The 14,222-nt window shown below is 40.6% G+C and overlaps 1 protein-coding gene across 2 annotated transcripts in view; it reads left to right on the forward strand.

Moving 5' to 3' along the window:
* The window catches only part of CFTR (CF transmembrane conductance regulator), a 96,564-nt gene that overhangs the window by 68,168 nt on the left and 14,174 nt on the right, over positions 1-14,222 (forward strand). For both annotated transcript variants that reach the window (XM_080390995.1, XM_080390994.1), the window contains 3 exons: positions 630-730; positions 8,441-8,683; positions 12,338-12,493. In XM_080390995.1, the coding sequence (XP_080247121.1) occupies positions 630-730; positions 8,441-8,683; positions 12,338-12,493 (500 nt within the window). The remainder of the gene's footprint in view (positions 1-629; positions 731-8,440; positions 8,684-12,337; positions 12,494-14,222) is intronic.

Raw genomic sequence — 14,222 nt, forward strand, 5'->3', positions numbered from 1 at the left:
AGAAATGGAGAAATCATAGAAAGGCATTTGGTTTAAATTCTCAATTTCACTTAACACATAATGAGATTAAAAATCAACAGTGGAGTAGTGTAAATGCTTATATTGTTTTTATGAACTTATAAAGGAAAACCCCTGGAAAACCCCATGGTGGTTAAAGCAGACAATTAATGCAAAAGAATTTATATCTGCATGTTTGTGGAACAGTAAGGAGGACATGTCCTCTGTTTGTCCAGGAAATGAACGTATAAACCAGTGCAACTATTTAGAATTTTACAGTTGTTCACTCTGTTGTTTTAGTTAGATAAGAGTAATTTCACAGATTCATGTGAGCTGGAAAAAGGAAATTGAAATCAAGATTCCAGAGCCTGATTCTGTTTACAGCTTAAGTACCCAGATCTAAATTTTTCTTCTGCCAAAACAAGACCAGGGTTTCCAGTGAATTCAGTGCCAGAGCCAGGTGTTTAACTGATGATTAAGCTGTCAGTCCTTTGTGTAACTAACAAATCCATGGTTTCTCCAATGAAATAAAAGGTAATTTGAATATGTATTTAACATGTATATGCTAATTTTGTGATTTATATTGGCTTTTTATTTACGTATAAATTGAAAGTGTTTTTTCTCTTCACCAGGTGATGGGCCAGGTAGAGTTGGAATTATTCTTACTTTAGCTATGAACATCATGGGAACCTTGCAGTGGGCAGTAAACTCAAGCATAGATGTGGATAGTTTGGTAAGCATCAAATGCACTGTGCTGTGCTTTCTTTTGAGGAATTGCCTTATTTTGTTGATTATGGATGTTCACTGAGTTATTTTCAGAGTTGGATATCAGGCAGATGTGTCAGAAAAGTTGTCCTCATACCTTTCATAGCAACCTACCAGCTTTGGCACAGCACAAACTGATTTTTTTCTATGATCAAAATTTTTCCTGGACTAGAATAGGCAACAGCAAATAATAGCATTTGAGGATTCAGATTGCAGATGTAGCAGTGATGAGAAAACTTCAAAAAAGCTGGGAGCTGTTTTGTTATGGTTATATACCTTACCAAGGTATATAATATACCTTGCTTTGTCTACTGAAGGACTTTGCACAACAGATCACAACGGATGTCTCTGAGGTCCTTCCACGCAAAATCAATAGCGATTTAAAAATCTGGCCTAGACTTCCCTGGGAGTCATCTTCTAGTTTTGTGTACAAAACTCGCTGACACAAGGCTTTGGAGTTGTACATGTTTACCCCTTTAATTTGTGTAGTTAGTCTGTTAGTTAGGATAAGAGAAGCAGACAGGAAACTCGTAAAAGAATATGTTTGTTCTTGCAGTTTTCATTATACCTTATCTTAAATGTATGAAAGTTTTAGATGTTATTTTCAAATGTAATGGTTCTTTCTTTATACTTCAGGCATTCTAGGGTTTATTTTAGACAGAATTTTTGTAACAAAATACAGTAGTCTTATAAACAAGAAAAATTTCTGAGAAAAAAAATCTCCCACATCCAGTCATACTTTCTCTGAACTCTAAATTAGCTTCTTGAGCCAACTATTGCAGTATTGGAAAACAAATAGCTTTTACAGCAGATCTAGGAGATCGTTAAATCCTGCTTAGTTGAAATGAGTTGTCATTTAAAAAAACAATTGGGGCAGACAGTGACAGTGAAGGAATATATGCCAGTTCAACATATTTTAGTAAGTGATTCAACCAGCCTTATCCTGAAGGAAATCCTGATGAGCCCCAAAACTGGGAATTAACCACTAATACATCTAATCTCTTGTTTAGGCGTGTGAGTGGTGATAGTCCAGAAAGCTGACTGCCGTTCAGGGACACATATTTTCCCTGTCCACCGATTGTTTTATGCTGACTCTTTCTTTGCTTGTTATAACAGCCTGTCTTGAAGGTCAAGCGCTTTGTGAAAGGCCTTCTTTGCCATAACCGCAATACATGCGGAACAGCAGTTGTGTGACTGATAATGAAGTAAAATCTGCTGTTGGTCAGGCACGATAGTGACAATCAGGTCTCATTTATAAACTCCTTCTTAGCCCTGTAAGGCATGATGTGATCACTTTAAGCACAACAATCTGTATAAGAATCATGTGAACATATTATACAGCTTAATACAAATTGAAAGCCTTTCAGAAGAGCAACAGGAAGTCTTCCTGTAGGATTCAGAAGGTGCTGGACAAGCTAGTGTTTTAATAAAGAACTTCCCCTTTTTTAAAATAAGGTGATATTAAAATATCATCTATTAGTAGCAATAAGGAAGTAACTCCCTTTCCCCTGAAAAGCAAGTCTCAAGTTGCATTATATATTTGTGAGTACTTTTCTTGTATTATTAAGACAAACTACCGTATGGAGCGCCAGTTGCATTATGTTAATGATAGCCTTCTAAGGCGCATCAGTTCATAAGTCCATCCTCTGGACTTCTTTCAGCAGCGGGTAGCTGCTCACCCCCATCCCATGAACTTTCAGTTATCCCAGATGACAAACTGATACTGCTGGCAGGATGTTTTTTCTGACATTCAAAAGCTGCTCCTGTGCACAAAGAGAGTAAGAATAGCTTCGTGGTTTCAGGATAATAAACCTACTTCCCTGAGTGATGCAGATGTATTATTTCCCACTCTTTGTATTCTCTGCATTTAGCGCTTCCTTCTTTAAAGTATTTTACAGTTACTTGGTTACAGATGTCCTGCAAAGGCTTGCATGTCTGCCTGCCTCAGTAGTCTATTTGGTTATACTCTATTTTCCTCTCAAGGGGCACTTTGAAGCTCCCCACAGGACCAGACTGACTAAAATTGAGACATCTCCATGTGTCTACAGTTACAGCTATACACACAGTGCTCTAGAGGACATCACTCTTGCCCTTTCTTGAGCAGCTGTGACATCTGTACTTACAAGCCTGCACACAAGCACGCCTGAGTGTATAGCACGTTTGTAGGTAGCAATTTTTGGTTGTCAGATAAGCTGGAGCAAGTGGTTGAAACCTCTGTGCAAGGGTGTATCTCCTATAATGAGCTTGTACTGAGTTGTTTTACGAGATATACAAGGTGTGGGTGAAATCATCAGTGAAATAAATGCAAGCAAAAAGACAAGAGGACAGGAGAATAAGGAAGCAGGATCACATGAAGAAGGAAAAAATGTACCAGCCAAACAGATGAGTAGGTGGCAAATTGGATTTTATTCCGCACAATCTCCTTCTTGAGCTTTCCGTGACACTGGCATACATATTGAAGAACTATGACTTTCTAGGTTGGATTTTGTTTTTACATACACAGATATTCTCTATGAAGCAATTTCTGTTGAACTGGTTTAGCTTTAGCTGAAAGATCCCCATTGTCTTTTAATACCTCATAATGGTTTTGGCATTTTGTTCTCTACAGCCCTGATACTTTATCTGCTCTGCTTTTTTTTTTCCCCAAACATATGTGGTCAATCTGACAGCTATCCATTGTTTCATTTAGAGCTACCAGTTAGGCTAGATTTATCTTTTCACTTTGATCATTTCTGCTAATATCCCTTTTTAGCTGGTTTTCAGTCTTTTTCTTATCCCTCCAGGCAGTCTTGTAGTATTTTTAATTTTTTTCCTTCATAAGGAAATAGAAAATAAGTTTTCCAGTAAGTGCTGCTTTTACAGATAAGCATTGGCTACTCCCAGTGGACTGTTTTAATGCTTTATAACCTTCTCCTTCACTGATGTGTATCCTGTAGTAGCAGTGCTATAACTGGGAAGGACAATTTCTTTTATCGGGGAAAGAGAAAATGCCATGCTTTTACTGTTGCCAAGATTACTTATGTAAGGAGATATAAAAAGAATCCCCCAAAGAGATATTAAAACTGCACTTGCTAAACCTCATAGTGCCCCACCCTGTACAACAGGGATGCTGAAAATTGAAGTAGTGCATAGTAAAGAAGAGGACCAAAGAAAAAATTAGGACTGTAAAAAAGAATGGTGCTTTTACAACTCGTTTTCATGCTTTTATTTTCCCATGCTATTACTCTAACCTGTTCATTTGTTTTTAATTTTTTTTTAACTAGGACATGATCTTAATATCCTTTTTACTGTTGTCAGCAGAAAACCTGAGAACACTGTTAATGTCCAAAGTTTAAGTAGACTGAATACTTGACTGTGAAATCTGCATCAGAATGACAATTCTCAAAGTGAGGTGTGGGTCATTAGGAAGGGAACAGAATCAAGAAAAATCTCTTAGAACATTTCCTTTTCTGCCTGCAAAGCAGTGTGAGAAAGAGCAAACAAGTCAGTAGAAGTTTGACATGAACTAAGTATTTAATTTTTGCAGTTTGGAAGAGGAGTATATGTCCTATAAGTGCACCCAAAACGTAACAGCAGCAGATGTGAAACCTCGGTAGAACCATACAGTCCCCCTGCATTGACCCAGTTTGTGCAGTGACTTAATGCACAGGGGTTTTTTTACAACATGAGCCACTGGACAAACCTCTCGTAGGATCTCTCAGTTGCACTTTCCAGAGAGCATGCTTTTGAGGAAAGTTGTTGAGCACTGTGTGTGTCTGGTCTGGTGAGGGTAACTGCTCTCTTTCCAGCAGAAGAGAATATAGGGCTTGATGAAACTAGTTGTATTAGATTACTTGTAAAAGCATTACTTCTTCCACTTTCTGGAAACACACATTACATAATTACATTATGAATTCTCCTTCAGCATCACGAGGAGTTGAAGTGATATTAAAGAGAAAGTAAAGAATTTTGCAATGTTATAAAAGTCTCAGTTAAATACAATTAGGCATGGCTAAAAATAGTGTATTATGCTCTAGACACTTTTAGATGGAAGTAGTAAATATACTCCTTTATTCTAAAGCATTCATGAAAGAATGTGAATATAGCAGGCACATTGCTGATAGGAATAATGGGTAAGAAACTTGCTGTCACCTACACTATGCCTGTCATTATGAATGACAGAAGATTTCTACCTGTGAAAGGAAGAATGGATATCTTTGTAGAACGTTACTGACATTTATGCTGTATTCTGCCCAGATCTAAATCGTAATTCAAATTACAGAAGCAGGAAAGCATCCTTTTGAATTGATTTAAAGTATTAAGCTGTCTAAAATATCTGCATATGTGATGTGACTGACAAATCTGCCAGGGGAGCTGGGACATAGAGATGAAATTTTCTGTTGTAAGAGAAGGCTCTTTGTCCAGCTGGCTTAATAGCAGATTTTAGCTAGTGTGTAGTGGTAGGATCTCTTGGCAATTATAGGGAATCCCTGCTGGTACAAACATTCATAGCTCTTGATGAACCCAAGAAAGACCTTCATTTCTGAAGTGGTGATATTTCTAGGAAAATAAGATTTCTGAAAACAAAAGTACCATCAAACACCAATTAAAATAAATGCATGGAGCTCATTGTGGGATTCACTATAGACAGTCAGGCAGGAAGAAAACTGCCAGTCTGGTCCAAGGTCTTGCTGTTTGTGTCACTAAAATGAGATGACATTCATATAGCAACATGATGATGACCGTACCTTTCCATCTTGCACAGTGGTTGAGATGGAAATTGTAATTGGTAGTCTTGGGTGTTAGCATGCATTTTAAAAACTTGCACCATAATTGTATTTCAAGATGCTGAGATGTAAGCTGTGATCCCAGTATTTCCTTGCATTGTATATAAATTTGCTTCCACATGGAAAATCCACCTAACATTATTTCAATCTGGATTGAAGACCAGGAAGGAATGGTAATTCATCACGTCGAATCACTTTGCAGAAGGAATACAAAAGCAGTTAAACAAGGTCAAAGTTGTACAAAAGGTTTTCCATAATACCACTAAAGAGAGATATATTACTGGGAATACAGATTAGAAAACAAATGCTAGTAATAAGCCCAGATATTGCTGGATGCAGTAGCTATGCATTTATCTATCTATTTCTTAATTTATCTTGCTAAATAATTCCCGACTCATAAGAATTTACACTATCTTATAGTATAGTCATGTTGTTTACAAAGAAAAATTTTGGTAAAATGAGGAATCTAGTTAAGTTAGTTGGACTAAGGCATTTAGGAATGTGAATGTAAAGTGAAGTCACATCATCTTCAAGTCAGGGGCTGAAATTTGTTTCCTGAATAGCAGGAGAAAAACAATAGGAATTTTTAGAGACTCTAGGGCTACCAGCATGAACAATTCACTCAAAGTATATTAGAAATCACAGCCTCTACAGAATGGATTAGTTAACCCAATCAAGCTGTGCGTTAGAGGTCAAGAAGCAGGTAGAGAGACTTGATGAAAACAGAGTTAGACTTACAAGTGGCCCAAATTCTGGACAAATACTTTATCTTGGTTTTCAGTAAAAGGGCAGTGTTTAATCTGGGGAGTTGAAAGTGAAGCAGAAGGTTGAAACAGGATTTATAATACCTGAGGTGGAAATTATATGCAAAAACCAGTCTAGCTGCAGGTATGCAACCGAAGTGCCTGAATTAGAATCCTGTTCTCCCTAAATTTCCTGTACAATTTGTGGAGGGACATATACACCACCCAGGAGTCAGTCCCTCTAAAATCAGTCTTCAACTAAGTATGACTGGGTTCTGCAGTTGGACATTTCAGTTAAACATGTGAAACCAGCCTGGAACAATGCCTCCGTGGATCAGGTGGGCCCAGACATCCCGTCCTAGCCTTCAGGAAGAACTGGCTGAGAAGCTGGAGATCTAGTAATGGCCACTTCAAATGAATCCACCAAGCTGGCAGTGGGGGTGTCAACTGATAGAAGAACAGCTGTCACTTCTGATTAAAAGTCACTGATGCCACCATCGTTCATTAGTCTGATGGCAGCAGTCTTTAGAAACTGTTTTGAAGAAGTAATTAAGGATGCAGTGCTTACAGAGTGAATTCGCTCAGGTTTGCTGCCATTAGAATGGCTTCAGACTAACCTGTTAACCGTGTTCAATGATTTGTTTTCCAGACCAAAGTAATGTAGTGGATCTCATTTGTCTTCAGGAAAGCACTGAAGCACTGGCTGTGGCTCTGTTTCAGAAATTGTATAAATGAAGGTGATCAGGATTATTACAAGAACTGTAAATTAGTTAATGAGTTAGAAAGGAAATGGCATTAAGCTGTAAGGATGCTACTCTGCAAAGATTAGAGTTATGACTGAGCTCGTTTTAATCTTATTTTAATGCTCTCAACAAAGAAAAAAAAACCCGTGTTGAAGAAATCTGCCAAAGGCACAAATCAGAGAGGCAACATTAGCATGAAAGATCCTGGGAGCTGAAAGGTATTAGGGGACCTCAAATGGTAGATATAAAATAGATTTCAGTAACCAAAGTGCAAAGGCTTGAATTTTAGGACTAAAAATAACCTCTGTTGTAAGTAAGGATCTCCTCGGTTAGAAATGGCTATGATGGAGGAAAGCTTGGCTGACCACTGTTCAGTCAGAGGGTGACTATTAGATATGACTGTGAAGAAAAGAGCATATGATCCTGGGATGTGTTAATGGAGATATTCCTAATATAGACAGGAAAGTATTGATGCCTTTGTACAATGTCTTTGTGAAACATCGCCCAGAATGTTGTGTACCTTCTGGTCAGACAGGAAAGATTAATTTGGACTGGGATGTTTGGAGAAGGAGAACAGATGTTAAGAAAGAGGCTTAAACCTGGATTTTCTTTAGTCCTGGGGAACAAAGTGTAACTGGATCTAAGGTAGCTCTCTGTAGATTAATGGGGAAAGTGGCTAGGAAAAAGAACTATTTGGGATTTAAAAGTCATAAATTTACAAGAACAAACTGGTTCATACTTAAAAATACATTTTCTGACCACCTGAGCAGTGAAGTTCTAGTGAAGGAGGTAAATTAACTATTTATTAATTGACCCTTGACCCATTAAAAAAGAAAGAAATCAAGAGATTCCCTTCTAGTCCCATGCTCCTTTGAAAATTTATCAAGAGTGCTGCTAGCAACTTCTGTCAAGTTCATGAACTACAGGACTTATTTTTTTCATCCGATACATACAATTAAAGATATAAAGTTAATTCTCATGGAACTTCTTACTAATTTTTTTTGAAAACTGAAATGATTTCTCATAAATACTCAGATGTTCACGTCTGGCGATTGTTCCGCTTGATGCTACCGCTTTACTTGTTTCAAACTCCACACAGTCTGCTGATCTTTGGAGATCGATCATTATTCAAGGAACTTCAGTTTTTGCATTGGGCAATCCCCTATAGGAAGAAGTATTTGAAGACTCCAAGACGGCTTGCCGTTTACAAAGGAAGCAAGTGGAATCACATGTTGGATCAATATCAGTAGTACAACAGCAATAGAATCTCGAGCTCTATACCAGAAATATCCTACATTTGAGAATTATATCATGGTATAGCTTACACAGAGAAGAAACTTGTTGTTCTGGCTAGGAATTAAGAATAATTCAATTTCATTTGTTTTGTATTAATTACAATTAGAATATTGTTTGTTTTGATTCACAGATGCGGTCTGTCGGACGAATATTTAAATTCATTGACATGCCAACAGAAGAGACAAAAACCATTAAGCCACAAAAGAGTAACATGCTTTCGGATGCCCTTGTGATTGAAAACAGGCATGCAAAGGAAGAGAGGAACTGGCCGTCCGGGGGCCAAATGACTGTGAAGGATCTTACGGCCAAATACGGTGAAGGAGGATCTGCTGTGTTAGAAAACATTTCCTTTTCGATAAGTTCAGGGCAGAGGGTAAGACACTGCTTTGTTGTGTTTGAGCTGACTTCTATTAAGCTTAACTATAGAAGTGTCATTTTAAACCTATTCATTGACTAAAGAGTAGGTTGGATTAAGTAAGATTTTGTCAAAGAAATTGTCACCAAAGTACTAACCTAAAGCACCTGAAGAACAGAAATGTCTTGTGTTTCTGAAAAAGACTTCACCTGTACGATTCTTTGCTAGAAATGGGAGAAAAAAAAAAAAAAAAGGGAAGGAAAGGCTGCCTCAGTTATAGAAATCTTGAGGCTATTTACACCTCAGTGAAGCACAGCGGGGATCTTTGCTGGCCATGAGGAGCAAAATATACTGATAAAACACAGATGCAGCAGTTCGCGTTTTTTATTCCTGTGCTTGAAATTGTTCGCCTTTTCCTAGGGAGAGAGAAGCTTCCTGGTGAGCACAGGTGCTGGGGGCAGCCTGACCCAGGTGGAGCAGGGCATGAAAGAATACCAGCTGCTGTGCCAAGGGTAATGCACTGCTGGCTCTGACGGCCAGAGGGTGGAGGTGCCGTCTCACCTGTTTGATGAGGGCTCTAATCCACCCTGAATTATTATGTCACAAACTATAAACAGCTCTACTTTTCAGAAGATTGTCAAACCTCTGATTAATTTTCATGCATCTTTGAAGCTGTATTCAAGAAAGAGCTTTAGTTTCAGGGCAGCAGTTAGGCATAGGTTTAACACTTTGCTCTAAGTTCATGCTGAAGGACTGTCCTCTGTGTGGTGGGAAGAAAGGCTTGCGCCATTTCCTGAGCTGGAGCCATATGGATGAATAGGAGGTTTTAACACTACCACACAGATGAGAAAACAGGTTCAGTGACAACTCCCTGGCCTTGCCACGAGGTAGCTTTTCATTCCTAGTTTCAATGGCACCAGTCTCTGCCAGGTTTGCTAGATCTGCCTTGGTTTATGTGAACTGAATGTTTCATCTACTAAGATTGAGGGCACTGACATTTTGAACCCGGGGGTCCAGCTTCCTGTAGCACCATCCTGAAACCACTCTGCCTTTGGAAGAGAGGCACCTGTGATTCCTGGAGCGTGGAGGTACAGGTGCCGCTGCAGTCTAGTAGATTTACTTCCTGGAAAATCCCTTGAAGCAATGGAGTATGGAAAGTGAAAGATACTTTTGTACTGTACAGAGAGGGGGCAGAGCAAATAAAACAAAGATCCTTTTTTCAATGGCCATGATTTAGGACCTGGGTCCAATTTTGGTGACGAGCCCTGGGCTCAGAGGTAGTATTTCCAGAACTGGAGTGTGCCTCTTAAACTGGAGAGGATTTGCCTCTGCCCCTTAGGGAAGTACATCTTAAACAAGCAGGAGAGGGGAGAGCTCTCCTCTGCTGAGAGGGTTTAATAGAATAGAATAATTCAGTTGGAAGGGACCTACAATGATCATCTAGTCCAACTCTCACTGATCCATTCAGGGCTGGCCAAGTTAGAGCATGTTATTAAGGACATTGTCCAAATGCCTCTTAATCACTGACAAGCTTGGGACATCAATTGTCTCTCTGGGAATCCTGTTCCAGTGCTTGACTGACCACCCCCTCGCTAAAGAAATGCTTCCTCGTGTCCAGCCTGAGCCTACCCTGGTGCAGCTTTGAGCCATTTCCACATGCCCTATCGCTGGATACAGGGAGAAGAGCTCAGCATCTCCCTCTCCACTCCCCCTCCTCAGGAAGCTGCAAGGAGCAATGAGGTCACCCCTCCGCCTCCTTTCCCCCAAACTAGACAGGCCCAACGTCCTTAGCTGCTCCTCACAGGACATTCCTCCCAGCCCTTTCACCAGCTGTGCTGGCCTCCTCTGGACCCATTCAAGGACCTTCACGTCCTTCTTGAGCTGTGGGGCCCAGCAGCGCACACAGTGCTCCCGGTGAGGCCGCACCGGTGCTGAATGCAGGGGATAATCGCCTCTTGCGAGCGGCTGGTTACGCCGTGCTTGGGGCACCCCAGGGTGCGGGTTGTCTCTTGGCTCCAGGGCACACAGCTGACTCGTGCTGAGCCTGCTCCCCACCAGCACCCCCAGCTTCCCCTCTGCGGGGCTCTTCTCCAGCCGCTCCTGACCCCGTTTGTATTTTTGCCTGGTGTTACTCCGTCCTAGGAGCAGAATCCAGCATTTTGACTTGTTAAATTTCATCCTGTTAATCATTGCTTAATGATCCAATCTATCTAGATCATTCTGCAAGGCCTCCTGTCCCACGAGAGAGTCAACAGCATCTCCTAGTTTGGTATCGGCACCGACCTTGCTTGATGGTGCATTCACCCCATGCATCCAGATCATTGGTAGATTGAACAGAACTGGCCCTAGACTTGGAGCCCGAGGAACACCGCTGGAGGCCGGTCTCCAGCCAGGTGTGGCTCCATTCAGTGCAATGCTTTGAGCTCTGCCCTTCAGCCAGTCTTTCACCCAGGGAGCTATGAACCCACTCATCTCAAAGCCGGACAACTTGTCCGGAAGGATGCTATGAAGGACAGTGTCAAAAGCCTTTCTGGAATCCAGAAAAACTACATCCACTGCCTTTACTTCCACTAGGTGGGTCACAGAAGAATATCAAATTAGTTAAACAGGACTTTCCTTTTGTGAACTGATGTTGACTATGGCTGATGATTGCATTATTGTTCTTTAAATTCCTTTCAATTGTATGCAGTATAATCTTCTCCATAATTTTTCCAGGAACTGAAATTAGACTAACAGGTCTGTAGTTCCCTGGGTCTTCCTTCATGCTCTTTTTGTAGACTGGAATACAAATCTACCCAATCCATTAATTAGGTTGGTGCAACACAGTGTTTACTGCTCATCTGGTTCAGAGGCCTGAGGCACTGTTATGGAAAGGATGCCAGGCAGCAAGAAGAATCCCCTCCTTCACCTTCACTTGTATATTGTCACCCTACAAAACCAGCCCATGCTCAGATATTAGCTGTGTAAAACCCAGCTGTTGGAAAACACAGTATCTCATCATTTGCTGGTGGTTACTGCAGATACTGCTTTTTCCAGCAATAGGTCAGTGCAATCCCACGAGGGAAACACATAAAGAAACCCACAACTGTGTGTTATGTTTCTTCCCACCTAAAAGGTAAGGAAAGGCAGCACTAGCTGGGCAGGTTGAGTAGTTGCATTGCTTCTTGGGGGTGGGCAATGGCATAGTATGTGCTGTCACCAGTGCCTCAGGCCCAAGCTACCCCATTAGAAATTTCATGGTCTGGCTCTCTGTTTTCAATTATATGGAAATGGAGTAGCTTAGCAGTGTGATTCAAGGCCACTCCCTACTTGGCTTTTGTCTGCTGGATGAAGTTTTGCTGAAGAGGACTTTGTAGCAAAAGAAGGGGGAAAGGCACGAAGAGCTGGACTAATCAGTACAAGATAATATATAAACAAATTTCTGTTCTTCAGCTAAGGGTAGACTAACAGATTTTTCATCTTAGTTAATGCTAACAAAACAAACGTGAGTCTGGCCCAGTGTTTTGTTCAGCCTTTGCTGTAGGCTTTTATCATTTCCAAATGAATGACATTTACTGTCCCAATGAGGGATCTCCATGTTCTCCACTGCTGAGATCCCTTAAGTGTTTTTTCTTGGTCTGTCGTTAATATGTGAGCAGTATTAAATGTTTGCTTTTATGATTTGCATTGCAGGTGGGCCTTTTAGGAAGAACTGGTTCAGGAAAAAGCACTTTACTTTTTGCATTTTTAAGACTGCTGAATACAGAAGGGGATATCCAGATTGATGGAGTCTCCTGGAACACAGTCAGTGTGCAACAATGGAGAAAGGCATTTGGAGTGATTCCTCAGGTAATGAGATTATTGTGTATTTGTGTGTCTTTATTTTCAGTGGTTCCACATCCATATGCACATAGTTAGCTTCAAGCTGGAAGCATAAGACAACTAACTGAGAAACAGAAACAGAACACAAAGATTTTGTGAAAAGAGGAGTGGGATGGATGGATGCAATGATTCTCAGCAGACTCTACTTTTTGAGGGTTTCTATGCCATTCACACAAGAACTCTTCTAGAAATGGGAAGGTGCAGCACACTTGACAGACATGTTTGCAGCCTGCTTAGCCTTGCACCGCTGAACTAGTTTGCACGTTGGTTCAAAATAAGAGAGTACCACCTGGAGGAAAAAAATACAATACATGGTGTTCTCAGCTACTCTTTTCTAAAGCCCTACATTATGCATCATGGTTAATGTGTGGATGCTACATGTTGCCTGTTTTTCCTGACAGGCCAGTGGCATAATTACTGCTTTCCTCATATTTTACTAGACCACTAGCTGATCCCCAGCTTGGACTCATCACTTTTTTACCTGTCACTTCTCTTTCTCATGGTGCATGTATAAAGGAGCACTTCATGTTATTTATGCTTCCAGCAGTCCCAGCATATGCGAAGTAATGCCATTTCAGAGATGAAAAAGGAAGCAGCTCCTCACATGGGTTTAGGCACCCTAATACTTTCAAATAACTGGAACAAGAAAAATAGTGAAAGGAGGAGCAAACAATTAAACCTAGGGCGTCTGAGTCCCTTCCTGATGTCCCCACCATGGGATCACTGACCTATGATTATCTGTCTCAAAAATGAACGTTGTTGTCTGTATGAAGTAACATTTAAAAGTGATCACTCACTGTAAAGGTAGGAATGAAAATTGTTGGAATGAACTGCATAATTTTAATGCCATGTTTTTTATTTTTGTTGCTGAGAGCTGTCAGTCCTTTCCAACAACACTGATACAGGAGTAATACATACTGGCCTTCTCTTCTTTAAAAGCTATACACTGCATAGTTGCTCAGCTACTAAATATACATAGTCTTCTCCATAACAGTGTTCATTCCTTTGGAAGTCTCGTGAGTGTGGCAGGTTGATTCAAGTAACAGTTGACTGCAGTCTTACCAAGGAGTTACTTGTGGCATCAGGAGGCAGAAGGGCACCAGTTGCAAATCAGCCTGCTGCACTGCAAGGGGACATGCAGTCTGTCCCACCTTTATCCATCCTTGAGAGATGGCTACTAGCCTTAGAGACTGATAAGTATGGTTTGATTCTCAGCTCACTCCTTGACCGGTGCACAAGGAGTGGGCCAACCAAAGTGACCAAGGATCTCCTTTTGACTGTCAGCTGTCAAACCCTTATTGTGCAATTCTGCCCATCCCATCTCCACAGTAGAGAAGTTGTCAGCTGCTTTCTGTGCATATTGGTTTGTTCCCAGATAGTCTACTGCCTTAGGAAGGTGGTTACTGTCTTAGAAAGCTGGTGAGCTGCAGTGAACATGCATGTGGTATGAAGCTGTTGTGCACTGACTACATGAGGTGCTTTAAAATAGTTGGAGAGACTCTGGGACAGCCAGCCAGTTTAACTGAAAATACGCTGTCAGGTTTACATTTGCAAAATAGTGGGTTTCTTTTCCACAACCATCATGGCAGAGGTCTGTTATCACTTTGACTCTCTGTTGGGTATGTAGGCTAAATTCTGCTTTCTACTACAGTACAACAAACCAAACTAATTGTAGGAAGTCACTAAGACAACAATC

This window comes from Falco punctatus (genome assembly GCF_963210335.1).
Source record: "Falco punctatus genome assembly, chromosome: 6".
Lineage (NCBI taxonomy): Eukaryota > Metazoa > Chordata > Aves > Falconiformes > Falconidae > Falco > Falco punctatus.